This window comes from Equus quagga, chromosome 1, assembly GCF_021613505.1.
Source record: "Equus quagga isolate Etosha38 chromosome 1, UCLA_HA_Equagga_1.0, whole genome shotgun sequence".
Lineage (NCBI taxonomy): Eukaryota > Metazoa > Chordata > Mammalia > Perissodactyla > Equidae > Equus > Equus quagga.
Window position 1 is genome coordinate 94,384,044 of NC_060267.1, and position 14,631 is coordinate 94,398,674.

At 59.5% G+C, this 14,631-nt stretch overlaps 1 protein-coding gene across 3 annotated transcripts in view; it reads left to right on the plus strand.

Annotated features, from left to right (window-relative positions):
* Positions 1–14,631, plus strand: part of COL5A1 (collagen type V alpha 1 chain) — a 169,062-nt gene that overhangs the window by 60,358 nt on the left and 94,073 nt on the right. For all 3 annotated transcript variants that reach the window (XM_046652521.1, XM_046652530.1, XM_046652540.1), the window contains exons 5-9: positions 8,991–9,122; positions 10,369–10,506; positions 11,024–11,269; positions 12,324–12,491; positions 12,729–12,785. In XM_046652521.1, coding sequence (XP_046508477.1) covers positions 8,991–9,122; positions 10,369–10,506; positions 11,024–11,269; positions 12,324–12,491; positions 12,729–12,785 — 741 coding nt within the window. The remainder of the gene's footprint in view (positions 1–8,990; positions 9,123–10,368; positions 10,507–11,023; positions 11,270–12,323; positions 12,492–12,728; positions 12,786–14,631) is intronic.

The following is a 14,631-nucleotide window of genomic DNA, read 5'->3' on the forward strand; positions in this document are numbered from 1 at the left end:
GCGCATGTGTGAGCTGATTCCCCGGTCCTTCTTGGGCAATGCAGTGCTGCCCCAGCTCCTGTTCGTGGGACCACGGCAGCTCCACCCTCCCCACAGCCCCCCAGGCTGGCGTCACCTCCCCCTTGTTGTGCAGACGTGAAGCCATGGCTCCACACCTTTTGGGAATGCGCCTAAGTTCCTCTGGTCTGGGTGGAAACCCAGGTGTGCTGCCCCCAGAGCCCCGGGGCTCCCACCACCTTCCTCTGCCTGTCTGGAGAGAGCCAGCCAGGGAGGCCTGCACCCTCTCTGAGCCCTGCCCAGGGCACACCGACTCGGACTGGCTGCCTTTTTGCACATCGGTGCAGATTTGTGGCCAGACCCCACGGGCAGCAGGAGAGTCGACGCTTCCCTCTTGGTTCTGCTCCACGGATGGCTGGCTCGCTGGCTACCTCTGCACCCCCCACCCCGCCCGCACTGCCCCCGGCAGCCTCGAACAAGAAGCGTCTGTCTTCTCGAATTATCTCTGTGTCTCCATTTAGGAGCGTGCCGTGCGCTGGCTAAAATTAGACTGCAGAATCCACGGGAAAGCCGAGCGTGCGGCGCGGTCCCTGGGGGCCTGTTTGGGTTGGACCAGGAGGGTCGTGGTGCCAGGCGGCAGCGGCAGGGCTGGCTTCCCCAGGGACCCGCGGTATTTTTGTTGAAGGGAGGAATGCAGCATCAGATGGCAGGGAAAGGAAATGAAGAGCCGGCTGGCCGTCAGAAGGGGCAGCCGCACGCGCTCGCGGGGCTGGCATATGCCGAGCGAGCGCTTCCCTCATCTGGATGAACCCGACGTTTTCCAGCTCCGCAGCCCCCGAGGTTGCAAAGCTCTCCAATGAAAACTCTGCAATTTCCTCAGCTCAGAGCAGAAACGCGGGCCGGGTGAAATCTCATTATTGGAAAAGGCAGAACTGGTTCCTTCCCCAAAGTGCTCCCGGCTCAGCGAGGGCCAAGGACAACACGCGCCCTGCTGTGTCCACGTGGCTGGTGGCTTCACGGGCCACCTGGCCTGTCCTCAGCAGGAAGATGGAGGGAGCGCCGATTGCCGCCTGGGGCATCGAGGCCGTGCAGCAGAGCGGAGTGGCTGTGTTGACCACCAGGCATGGTGCAGAAGCTTCTAGGGGCCCAGCAGAGCTTTATTGTCCTGTCGGGGCAGAAATCAGGCATGTGAAGGGAGAAACCAACCCTCCTTAGAGTAAGGATGGAGTTAAACAGCAGGCACCTGCTTCTCTGGGCAGCAATTTGGGCCCCACGGGGGAAGCTGAGCAGGGCACTGGGTCTGGGGCTTGGCATTAGAGCAAAACTGAGTGGCTGAAGGGTCTGGCTTGGAGTCCGAGGCATGGATTCAGAATCAGCCTGCGTTCACGAGGCTGGGGTCTGGTACCTGCCCCCACGGAGGGCTGCCTGGATGAGGTGACAGCGTTCTTTATGGGAACTGGAAGCCCGAGGTGGTCGTATGCACAGGATATGCCACTTGAGCGCCAAGGAGACCATGCAGCTCTGGGGTGGGACCTGCAGCGTGGGGACCCAAGAGCCCCAACTCTGTGCCCGTTGAGAAGGATGCTGCCTCTCTGGGCCTCAGTTTGTGCCATCTGTGAAATGGGGCTGAGAGAGGGGAAATGAGGCTCGGCTCCCTCCTGGAGAGGCTGTGAGTGTGGGCAGGCGCTCACCCCTGTGAGCACAAAGGAGGCAAGAAGGAGTCACTGTCCCCGAGATGCAGTGAGGGCTAGCACCGTGACACACTGAGGCACCTGGCGGGCAGCACAGGCTGAGAAAGGGATCAGGGCGGTACAAGGAGCTGTAGGACCTGGTGGGCTGTTGCTGAGGGAGGGGACTGAGTCCTAGCCCCCTCACTGTCACCCCAGTGCCCTCCGTAGGTCAACAGCCCCCTCTGTGCTGGGGCCCGTACGTGACCTCATGGAATCCTGATGTATGTGGGAGCCAAGACGCCTGTGGTCAGGCGATGAATCGGGCCTGAGTGCCTTCCTGCTCCTGGAGAGAGAAATGGCGCTGCCAGGAGGCTCAGGGCTGGTGGGAGGAGCTGCCTGCACACCAGGCAGGGAAAGAGCAGCATCAGTGGGTGCTCGGTTGGGAGTGAACTGTAATGTGCGCGCTCACTTTGTCCCGAGGGTCCTCAAGCACGGGGGCCTCTTTCTGTTGCTGTTCAGATGTAGGTCACCCAGACCAGCAGGTCACACAAAGGCCGTCCTCTGCATTGCATGTGCACACTTGCACACATGTATGCACACACACATGCATACACATATGCACACATGCATGCACACAAGTACACACATGCGTGCGGGTGCACACATTCACGCACAGGCACGCCAGACAACCCCAGATCCTGCAAGTGGGCCATGGGTCTGCGAGTTTGGGGGTTGCTAGGCTGCCTCTGAGGCAGGGAGCAGCAGGCTCTTCCAAGATTGAGGCCAGGTGGCTGGAGGGTTCCTTGGGGTCAGGGCCTCCCCACCCAAGAGGGCTGCTGGATCGGAGAAATCCTGAGGTGCCCTCAGTGTCTCTGGAAGGGCCAGGGTTCTGCCCGCCAGCAACTCTGACCTGTGGCCAGCCTCACAGAGCTGGAGTCCAGCTCCCAAAAGGCCCAAGTGGGGTCCTGAGAGGCTGCAGGCTGGTGCTGCAGGCTACTCGCTGTGTGTGGTCCTTGTAGCCACAGGTGCGCACCCCGACCCAGCCCCGGCTCCAGGCTTCTGCCCAGTCCCCCCAGAACACAGACACACCCGAGCCTGGGGCTGGCCTGCTGACTGTGCCCACTGGTCCCTGATGGGCTGCGGGCTGTGGACAGCAGCGGCCCTTGTTTCCAGGTCCCCAGCACCTCCCACCAGCACCACTGTGAAAGACTCCCTCGGGAGACGGGGCTTGTTGAGTGAGTCTCAGGGTCTGTGGTTTGGAGCTTGGTTGCACGTCACACAAGCATCCTGAAAATGCTCTCAAAACACTGTCACAGAGTTGTGATCCATCCTTTTCACATTTGAAAGGCAGTATGGACCAGAATTAGGGGCCACCGAGGGGGTATGCTGTCTCGGAGTCAGGTGGTGGCTCCCGGAACCCTGGGTTCAGAAGAATTCTGAGGTTGCATCTGGGCTTGACAAGAAAAAGGACAGTGAGAGACAAGCTCTCCGCACAGGGCACACAGGCCTCCAGCCTCCCCACCCCCCAGAACAGACTCCAAGTCCAGGGGAAGTTGAGTTGAATAAGCAGAGCACGCGTCCTGGCTCTGCAGCATCTTGGCAGCAGGGTATTCTCTGCCTGGTCCACACGGGGGTGGAGGCGGCCGGGGGAGGCTGGGGTTCCTTTGGCTCAATGGGGAGATGAGGCTCCCAGAGGCTGCGGCCTGTCTGGGGCTGCTCGGCTGGTGGATGGCTGGGCTGGGACAGTCTCGCACCTGCCCCCTTGCTTCAGAGACAAGTTAGCTGGCTCTGAGTTGATGTTCTAGAAGGAACAGTGCATGCCCAGGAATTCCTGCGGCCTCACTGGGGACGAAAGGATGGTGCTCTCTGGGGGGCTGCCTTTGGCCCGAAATGTAGGGTCAGAGCTTGTCTGAAGACTGTAGGGGCCTTTCTCAGTCCTGCTGCACCTTAAAATGATCAGGGCTCCATGGATCCCGAACCCTACGCTCCGCCCCAGAGCCCGTGTGTCGGAGTCTCTGAGAGGGGCCTCGGTTCCACGGGGGTCCACTGCTGGGCATGGGGCAAGAGAAGATGGGACTTCTCTCTGCCCTGGACCCCTCATGGCATTTACAGGGTCAGTGAAGGTCACGAGTACCCCCTTGACACCTCCTCCAGGAGCGCCCAGTGCCCCCCGTGGTACCCCACCCAAGCATTAACGGTGCCCCCAGCACCCCGTAGTGCTTTTGGGTCCAGCAACCATCTCATCTCTATCAGAACAGTTTTCATCCACAACTGAGGTGAGAGAGCTGGGAGACTCGCCGAGGTCCCACAGCCCCAGGGACAGGGCGGGAGTCGTACCCGGCTCTCTGGCTTTGTGGTCCTCATGGAGCATCCAGGGTGCAGGGCTCCTGTGTGCAGGGAGGAGGCGGTAGGTTGGCTGGAAGGAGCCCTGGAGGAGGCTCTGGGTCCAGAGCTGACCCAGATTCCTTTGGGCTTTGAGCACGAGCCTTAACGTCTGTGCCTCAGTTTCCCCTTCTCCACCATGGGGAGGGGGATGGATAGACCCCTGCCGTCTGAGGGACACGCCCAGAGAACAAATGGGCACGTTTTTTGGTGTGAGACCCCACTGGAGGATTTCGGGGGATTTTACACAGGTCCGGGCATTTGCAGAGGACAGTGAGCACTGGAAACGAAGGGGGCTTCTTGCTTGCATGGGCGGCTGCGCTGGGTCCTCCACTGAGCCCGGTTCACTCTGCTGCAGTCTGGGGGAGTGCGCGGCACAGGCAGGGCCCCGGGGCTGGCCGAGAGCTGGATCAGCATGAACGTGCACTTGGATTCCAGAGCCCCGGGGTGAGTCTGTGGGAAGCACCCTGCTCCACGCCCGCCCATGATGTTTATGCCCCAGCCTCTAGCCGTGCTCGCCGCCTGATGTGTGGCAGCGCGTGCCACCTTGTGCAGGATTTCCAAGGTCTGGCGCTGGGTCGGGCGCCCCGGGATACAGGCCGCAGAGATGTGTGGGCACGTCCACAACCCGAGGCTTTGGGCTTTCTGGGGAGCCAGGCCCTTTACCAGACAGGGGTATTCCAGCGTGCTGGCTGCTCGGTCGAGGGGCATCGAGTGCCAGCAGCCCCAGCTGCTCCCCAAATGCCCTGAGCATCCTCTTCCTTCCAGCAACTGCATTTGGAGAACATAGATTCAAATGTCAAGCTGCCAACTGAAAGGAGAAAATATTTTATTTGAATTGGAAGAAATTTGAACTGGAAGTCATGTTTTTTAATAAAAATGTGTGGTTTTGATTCACTATCCTGTCATATGGTTCTTATCTGCTGGAGAGTTTAAAACGTGGGCCAGGAGCCTCTGACATCCAAAGGGAAGAGAGGGAGAGAAGGAGAGAGAGAGAGAGTGAATGAGTGGCTCTGCCAGTCAAGGGAGATGGAGAGCATCATGACCTTGGAGAGTGAAGCTTCTGGTTTGGGTGCTGGCCTGGGGAGAACATGTGAAAGGCTTAGGTGTGGGCGAGTGCGGCGCCTCTCCTGCTCTTCCCCTGCACGATGCCCCCAGTTGGCTGTGGTGGGGCCTGGGGGCCAGGGGCAGCAGCAGGCAGCTCCTGCTTCATTCCCACTCTTCCTGAGAGGGACAGGATTAGAGGCAAGATGGCAGAGGGGCTGCAAACTGTGCCCCGTGCGAGCTGTGGCCGGGCTGTGGTCCAGGGACACTGACAGAAGGAGGGTCCGTCTGTGTGCATGGCCAGAGGCAGAGCTGGACATGCCGGCTGACCCTAGAAAGAGGAGCTCTCCACTCCTCAGAGCCGTCTGTGTGGAGACAGGTCTGCCTGGGGCATTCGGAGCTCCTCGCTCATCATTGGGCGTTTCAAACCCGAGTTGGGGGCCCCATATCTGGAACCATGCCTCAGGATCAGGTAGGAATGGGCCTTTTCTGGACTCGAGGATTGTCACCCAGTTGTCCTGCCGAGTCACCCTACTTCACCCCTTCTCTGGGTCAGTTTTCCCACAGAGCCTTTGGGAGGCTGAGGAGGGTAATGGGTCCTGTCCCCAGAGCAGTGCACACCACCAGCACCTTGTTTCACAGACCCCAGGAGGCCAGTTGGGGACCCATGCTTAGTGACTTTGGATGGCACGCCCCCCTAGCCGTGGTCCAGAGATGAGAGTCCACATCTGGTCCCTTCCTGTGCCTCTCTCTACCTTCCCGGCACAGCCCAGGGTCTGGCACAGAGAAGGGGCTCGCACACCTTCAAATGAAAGGCAGGGAGGATGCAGTGTCCTTGCTGCGGCCTGTGGTTCTGACGTGCAGTATGGACACCACCTCCTTTGGCTCAAGCTCACGGGCCCTGCGTTCTCTTGCTCCACTTGTGGCTCTGCCTTTCAGGAGCAGTCCACGTCTTTTGCTGGACCATGGCAGAGCAGGGCCAGAAAGAGGTGGTGGACTTGTGGGGGCATCAATGAAAGCCAGATGAATACATGGTCTGGGTATGCATGTGATCTTATCTGTGGGATACAAGTTAAGCCCAAGGTGCTCGGGAGAGTGTGGGCACTGCCAGGCAGTGTTCTGGGCCATGACTGCATCTCCCGTGTGTGATGTAGTGGCTGACACTTAGTAGGTGCTCACTAATTGCTGTTGAATGAGTTGATGGATGGTGGGTGGATGGATGAATGGAAGGATGGTTGGATGGATGAATGCATGGATGGATGGGTGGGTGGATGGATGCATGCATGGGTGGATGGATGGATGGTAGATGGATGCATGCATGCGTGGATGGGTAGGTGGTTGGATGGATGGAGGGTGCGTGGATGATGGATGGTGGATGGATGCATGCATGGATGGATGGTGGGTGCGTAAGAAAGAGCTGGGCTCTTTGCCTGCAGTAAACGTGCCGGCCTTTTCTCCCCTCCTCGCATGCTGAGAGGCATTTCCTGTTGAGAGCCCTCTGAGCTCCTCTCGCTGGCGCCTTGGCCTCCCCCACTGGCGCCTCCTTGTGAGCCCGTTTGCCTCTCTTTCAGAAGTGTTGCCCTGAATGCAGTGGTCTCCTCCCTTCCCTCCCCACGTGTGTGCTGCCAGGTTCCCGCTCCTCATCCACCTGGGAACTCTGCAGCCTCTGGACTCCTCCAAATCCTCCCTCCCCTCGAGACTTTTTCTGAGCAGCCTGCCCCCCTTGATCTCAGTATCTTTAATCCTTCTTACTGAGCACCTTCTGTATACAAGAGTTTTGCCTGGGGGACTTTTAGCCTCCTCTACTTGGTGAGGTGGATATTACCGCTTTTGTGCTCATTTTTCATGGAGAAAAAGCAGAGCTCAGAGAGGTGAGCAGAATTACTCTGGGCCACACAGCTAGGAAGTGGCTGTGTGGACATGCTCTTGCCCTGTGTGCCCCTGTGGGCTGGGATTCCCTCTGCCCTTGGCAGCCGTTTCATATGCCACGTCATCCCTGGTCTGTCCGGTGGGCAGGTCTCCCCTTCCATCCAAGGTGCAGCGCTGGACCCAAATCAAGGCTCTCCCTGGAGGAGAGCCGTCCCCAATACAACGACTGGGGTGTGCAGACAAGGCTCGCAGCAATGAAGGTCCCCCAGCCCCGCCCAGCCCCTCGCACCCAGGGCCCTAGGCATGCAGGGTGACTTGACGGAGCCGGGAGCACACAGCAGGAAGCTGCCTCAGAGCTTCCGGGTCCGCGAGCCAGAGCAGAGGAGTCTTCCTGGTGGAGGTGAGTCTGTCACCAGGTGCCAGGCCCAGAGGTGGGCCTCTGTGAGGCCTGAGTGAGTGAAGGTGCAGATAAACCATGAGAATGTCCTATCTCCGGGTGCAGCCCGTGGCGCCTTGACCCCGCAACCCACTGGGTGAGGGTTTCACAGCGGCATCAGGGCCTGTCCTTTACTGTCACACATAACGTATTCTGGAAAAAGTGCATGCACGGTGAGCAGCTGCGTTGAGGCGGGCACATGGCGGGACGGGCTCAGGCCCAAGGAATCGACTCCTGGCACAGCTCCCGATCACCCCCGCCTGGGGCCCCCTCTCTGAGACTGAGTGCCAGCAATCGGCACGTTCTTCCACGTTGTTTCCTCCTTCGAGCTCAGCGGGCCATGCAGTGATGGGTGTGTGCGAGCTGCATCAAGCTGGCCCCGCCCAGCTGCTGTGTGACTGCAATGCTGGGCAGGTGACCTCTCGGGGCCTCGGTTTTCTCGGCTGCAGAATGGGAGTTAATAGAACATAATTCATAGGGTTCTTGTGGGCACCAAAGGATGACGGCGTGCACCTCCCTTGCCTCGTGCCTGATCTTTAGTAAACACCATCTAAACGTTAGTCATAATAAAATCTTTACTGTAGCAGTTGGTTTATATCCATCTGATTGGGCCCAAAAGCCCCTCTGCCTCGGGTCTTTGAACGTTTGGTGATGCTTATGAGACCCGGGCTCCTTAGTCCTGGTAGAAGCCCTTTCATGTCTCTACTGTCTGCACGTCTTGGTGAGAGCAGATGGAATAAAATGGTTGCATGCTCTTCCTAGCTGACACGTGGGACTGTTGGCTGCCAGGAGACTGCCTGGAAAAGAACCAGAAAGTTCAGTGGCTGGTGGTGTGGGTTCGTCCATGTTGTGGCGTGTGTTGGTGCTTCATTCCCTTTTACGGCTCGTTAATATTCCGTTGCGTTGTCGGACGACACTTGTTTATCCCTTCGTGTGTGGATGGATGCTTGGGCTGTTGTGATTAGAGCTGCTGTGAACATGGGTGTGCATGACTTGTTGGAGTCCCTGTTTGCAATTCTTTTTTGGGTGAACTCATTTGAGTGAATTGTCCAGGTGCCTGTCTTAGTTCTTAAGCTTGGAATTGCTGGGTCATAGGGCATTTTACTGCTTTAAAAACACACAACGCTCGCCCGTGGTTGGGGGTGATGGGGAAGGAGGGAGGGTACCTCCAAGCCCTCACAGTTTAGGGTGGAGGAGTTTACAGGCTGCGTTTATCACCCATGGTAGACAAAAGGTCTGAGCACTGGCCTGGCACCTGACAGGTGCCCAACAGGCGTCTGATGAAGGGATGGATGGGTGGTTGGGTAGGTGGATGGTAGATGGATAAGTGGGTGGATGGATGGGTTGCTGGCTGAGTGGATGATGGATGGATGGGTAGATGGATGGATATGTGGGTGGACGGATGTGCAGGTGGGTGGTTGGGTAGATGGATGGGTGTTTGGGTGGGTGGGCAGGCCAGCCTGGCTTGAGTGGCTCTTGGAGCCAGCAGCTCCTGGAGAGGAAGGCTGGCCATCGGGACAAGCTCCTCTGGTCTCCTGGGCCACATGAGTCCACTGTGTGCTGCTTGTTCAAAGGCTTTTGTTCTTTTCCAGGGTGATATCCAGCAGCTGCTCTTCGTCTCAGACCACCGGGCAGCTTATGATTACTGCGAGCACTACAGCCCCGACTGTGACACTGCAGTCCCCGACACCCCCCAGTCGCAGGACCCCAACCCAGATGAATATGTGAGTGAGCTCCAGCTGGATTCCTGGTGGGGGCGTCAGGCAGGCAGGGTGGAGGTGGAGGGACACAGAAGCCGTGGGACCCTTGTCTTAAATAAACGCACTGGGCGAGAATATGAGTTGACCCAGGAGACAACTGCGGGGTGCCTGACTCACTTTCCGAACCAGTCTGTGCTCCCAAAGCGATGCAGGCACAAAGGATATTTGTAAAGAGCCTTCCACACGGGTTTCTAGATGACGAGGGCAAGGTGTCTCTCTTACCTTCTGGCTCACAGCCTGGATGGGGGCTTTGGAGTGGAAATGCCATGGTGTCCTCGTGGACCAGGTCTGCTGGGTGGCTTCTGGAGCTTTCCAAGTAGGGAGGAGCTCAGGACTGTTGGTTGCAGAAGGATGGGTCCTCTGATCCCCAGCGCGGCAGCGCCTGAAGGACAGCCCGCCCCGTGTTCCAGGAGCATGTCCAATACCTTCATCCTCTCACCGTGACCTGCTGTGGCCTGTGGGGCAGCCTTTCTCGTCCAGCTGCCCCCACACACCAGCAGACCCTAGGCTCATTTTACTTGTAGTTCTTTCTGCCGCTTTCCAATGAAAATCCTCTCCCAGCGCCTGCTCAGATTTGACTCCCCTTTCTTTTGGGTAGCGTTCAGTCCTGCTCTGTACCTCTCCTCTGGGCCTCCCTCCTATTGCCCCGAGTCATGAAGCTGCAGGTCCACGGCCCAGGCACGTCCTAGCAACCCCGAGAATGGGCCTGGCTGGTGCGCCCAGCTGGGTTCCTGCGGCCGAGGCCTCCTGGCCGGCCCCTCCCACTTCCTCCAATGGAAATGGCTCTGAGGGCGAGACCTTCTCCTCTGTCACTATGAGGTCCCTCCTGTTGTGGTTTGGGGCTTCAGTGAAGGTCAGGGGGGTATCCTTAGTGACAGTGGCACTGCCAGCGTAGCCCATGGTTTGGCCAGTTGTCCGGCCCTTGGCTCTAAAGGGTCCAAATGTCTGGAGCTTTTAGGACCCAACTCTCCTTGAAGGGGACCTAGGGTCCCCTGTTTCCTCCCCTGGGCTTCTTGTGGGGCTGGCTCAGCTTCCTGAGGAGCTGGAGGGGGAAGAACCCCATTCAGGGCCTCCTGGGGGACTCGTGCCTGCAGCTGGGCATGACTTTCTGGTGTCTGCTCTTCCCGGCTAAATCCGGAGGGTGAAGAAGGAAGCAGCCTATATGTTGATGGAGTCTGTCCTTCCTCACGTAGCCCTGATTTACTTTCAGTACCCGGAAGGAGAGAATGAAGGCGAGACCTATTACTACGAGTATCCCTACTATGAGGACACGGAAGACGTGAGCAAGGAGCCCCCCCCAACCAAGACGCCTGTGGAAGCTGCTAGAGAGACCACAGAGATTGCCGAGGTCAGGGCCGGGCGGGCTGCTGGTCCCTGGAGGCCAGGGTGCGGTGGGGGAGGACGAGAAGGAGCAATGGCGAGGGTGTGGGGGCCGTTTGGTGATGTGTGGAGACTGGGAGGAGGTAGGTGGGTACTCGGCAGGGGAACGAGTGACCCAGTGACCGAGTGACCATTTGTGCTTCGGGCCCCCGGGGAGATGGCTTTCCACAGTGACATGTGACATCAGGAAGCAGAGATGTGAAGGAGAGCAGTCCCCTCCCCAGAGGGTGGCCGGGACACTGGCCCATATTGCTCCAAGAGTCTGGAATGTTCTGTTCCTTTTGTTTTAAATTTCGAGGTACGGTTCACTCTCTGCAAGTGCATTTTGCAGGGTTTCATCCAGGCCCAGCTCACTCCAGGGCCCACAGTCCCCAGGGCTCCCCGTCGGCCCATCGTTCCGTGCTCGGCCGCTCCCTCTCCAGCCGCAGAGCAAAGCCGAGCCCTGCTACCCGCTCCCTCACCGCCTCTCTCTGCCTGGCTCTCAGGAGCTGACGCTGCCCCCCACGGAAGCCGCTCCGGTGACCGACGCCAGCGAGGGGCCTGGGAAGGAGGACGACGTGGGCATAGAGGACTATGACTATGTGCCCAGCGAGGACTACTACACGCCGCCCCCTTACGAGGACCTCAACTACGGCGAGGGCCTGGAGAACCCTGACGAGAACCCCGACCAGCTGCCTGAACCCAGGGCCGAGGTTCCCACCAGCACCGTCAGCACCTCCAACGGCTCCAACGTAATTGCCTCCCTTCCCATGGGCTTGGCCTGGGGAGGGGCCGGAGGGTCCCCTGGGCTCTCCTCCTCTGCTTCTTGCCTTGGGGATCCTGGGGTGGCTCCCCTGCACCCCGGCCCACCACACCCTGGCCCTTGGGGCCTTTGCTGCTGGGCCGTTGACATGCTCCGCAGGGATGCTGGGCCATTTTGGAAGCCCCGACCTGCCGAGTCGACCTCAGCGTTGTCATTTTTTCATCTGCAAAATGAGAGTGGCCCCCCCCCCCCCCCCCCCCGCCGAGACCGAGATCTCTTAGGGTTCCGTTGGAGACGGATGAGGACATGCATGTTTGCAGACAGTGTCCCTATGTGTGGCCAGGAGGGGTCAGGCTGGACAGGTACATGAACTGGGGATCTGAGCAGGCGAAGGAGAGGTGAGGTGGGGAGCCCTGGGCCCCACCACGGGCCTTCCCGCCAGGCTCACCTGCCTTGAACTCTCCGCCAGTTCCCTGGAAGGTCGAGTCTGCCTCTCCATCTCGGTGTTCTCCTTATGGCATGGCGCTAATGACATCCGCCTCTTGGGGCTGTCGCCAAGTGTGCAGACTAGGGAGCAGTTTAGCACAGCCCATTGCATGGAGTGAATGCTTAAAAATAGCCTACGTGATGCTGAAATCTTGAGGGCCACAGAGCAGACACGCTGGGTCCAAATGGGTCCAAACCCATCTGTCAGCTGGGAGGCGTTAGGGACACGTCACTCCCAGGGTGGAGCCCCTGATGGCGCTGACGTCCCCAGATGCACCGTGCAGCCTGGTGTGGTGTGCCGGTCCCTGTGTAGCCCTAGTTTGCCACGCGGCCTTGGAAGGTTTGGGGTGACACTTTCCTCAATGTGAGAGGAGGAAGATGTGTACAGAGGCCACCAGTGGCCCCAGGACCCTTACCAGCAAGTTAGGCTCCAGGCTCCAGGAGGCCACTGTCCCTGGAGACCCGAGGTTGTTCGGCCTGGAGCCCGAGAAGGGAGGGACGTCTGTGTCCAGTTGCCTGGCGTCCTCCAGTGACGCCTGCTGCCCCCTCCCTCTCAGCCAGCTCCGCCTCCAGAGGAAGGGAGAGATGACCTGGAGGGTGAGTTCACCGAGGAAACCATCAAGAACCTGGACGAAAACTACTACGACCCTTACTACGACCCCACCGTCTCCCCGTCGGAGATCGGGCCGGGCATGCCTGCAAACCAGGACACCATCTACGAAGGGGTGAGTGGCTGGGAGGGTGCAGGCTCAGTGGGGCTCCTTCCAGGGTCCCTGGAGGGTGGTGCAGCTCTCCTGGGGCCCAATGGCAACGTGGTAGCCATCTTGCTCACCTCCCTCTCTGGGCCTGGGGAGGGGGGGCCTGGCTGTGAGCAGCCCCCACTGAGTAAGCAAGGTGACTCAGACCTTCTGTTTGCTTCTCTCCCTCTCATTCTCCGTCCATCTGTGTTTGACGATCCCCAGATTGGAGGACCACGGGGCGAGAAAGGTCAGAAAGGAGAGCCTGCTATCATCGAACCAGTAAGGACCTTTCCTCATTCTCTCTCTGAGACTGGCCGGGGTGGGGGTTGCAGCCCAGGGGATGTGGCCATACCTGTGGGACCCCTGTCCCTCTGTGCCCCGGGGCCACTGTGAAGAGCCATGTGACCTTGTGGACTCCACTCGCTGCTTATTGCTGAGAGTTTGGAAAAGCCCTGAGGCTGGGGGAATGTTCTTAGACGTTATGGAGGTGGTGGCTGTGTGGCACGAATTGACCCAAACTCTTTGCCCTGGACACTTAAATCTGAGCATTGCTTTGCCTGTTGATTTTACCCTGATAAAAAGGAGACTGGGAACTCTGAAAAGGGGGCAGAGTCCCTCTGGAGGGGTCGGAGGGGGCTGGCGGGCACGTGTTGCCAACGGGTGCTACGGATCTAGAGTCGGGATGGTTAACTGACTCTGCTCTCCGTGGCCGCTGTGTAGCCGTGTGGAGCAAGTTTCTGAAACAGGTGAAACATGGATGTGCTTAGAAAACCAAGTCAGGGGAATTTAGTCAAACAGCCCCACGCTGAAGCGCCATTGGGGTAAAACTCGACGATGCTGGGTAACAGGGTCACGGGTGAGCCCAATAGGTACGACTTGAGCCTGTCGTAAAGTGCAGGCCACAAGGAGGAGGCTGCCTCTCGTGGGTCCGTGGGTGTGGGTGGGCCCCACTCTGGGCTGCAGCGTCCTCTGCCCCAGGGAGCTGTGCCTGGCAGGTAGCACCAGGGTCCACCCCGTGGCCTGAGAGCTGCTGAGGTCAGGGCCCTGACCCCCTGGTGGGCGAGGTGCCAGGCAATCGGCTGGGCAGGGCGAGGCTGCTGTAGCCACATGTGGTGGGCACTGCGGTGTGGGCCAGGGAGTGGCTCTGGCCACAAGAGGAGGGGCTGGCTGCCGGGGCACCCTCTGCCACGTTGCCCAAGTGCTGAAGGGAGGAGGCCGGTGTCCTGCACCGCAGCCGGACACAGGCTGAGGCTGGCTGTGGCTTCCGCTGCCAGGGCTCCGTTCCTGCGGCTGACTCAGGACATGGTCCTGGGGCTCCCAGCACCTCCTGCTCTCGGGGTTCCGGGGATGGAGAATTGCGGGGATCTCCATCCGCCAGGGGAGCTGGGAAGCTTCTTGGAACCCCGACGGGTGGCACGTGGGAAGCGCTTGGCTCCATGGGGAGACCTGAAGCCCAGGGTCCCAGGCAGAGAAGACGTGTCCCATCTCTGGGGTGGAACTCCCAGGGGGCAGAGGTTCAGCACAGCTCTCCCAGCTTGGCCCTCATCCCCGGCCCGTGGAAGCATCTAGATGACTGCAAAGGCTTGTGTGGCTCTGTGCTCTCCCTCCAGGCCTGTCCCAGGGGTGTGACCTGTTGGCTCCCACTGGGCCGTGGCCACTGGATGCATGTGTCCTTTCCTCAGGCTGGGAACACCCCCTTCCCAGTCCTCTCGGCGGGTCCAGGGAAGACAAGGCTTGTCTGAGGGTGGAGGATGGTGGGTGCAAGAGTGCTGAAGGGGGTGCTATTGCCAGGTGGCCCCTTACTCTGGAACATGAGAAGTCCCCACAGCAAGTCCAGACACAGGGAGAAGGGCCACCCATGGGGGCAGCGAGGTGCAGCCGGCAGCTCGGGTGGGGCCGTCCCAACAGCACGAGGCTGTGGCCGGGACTTGCTCCAGTCGGTGCACTGGGGCATTTGCAGAAGGCAAACCACCTGTGTCGCGTCTCTGTGGTCCGAGCCGTGCCCAGCTCGCAGGGTGTCAGGTCTGACTGTGACATTTTTCCAGCCGCTGACTTGGGGTGTCGTCCATGGTGTCCCCATCACTTCCACGAAAGGGGCATCTTGCCTGGGAAGAAAGTGGGGCAG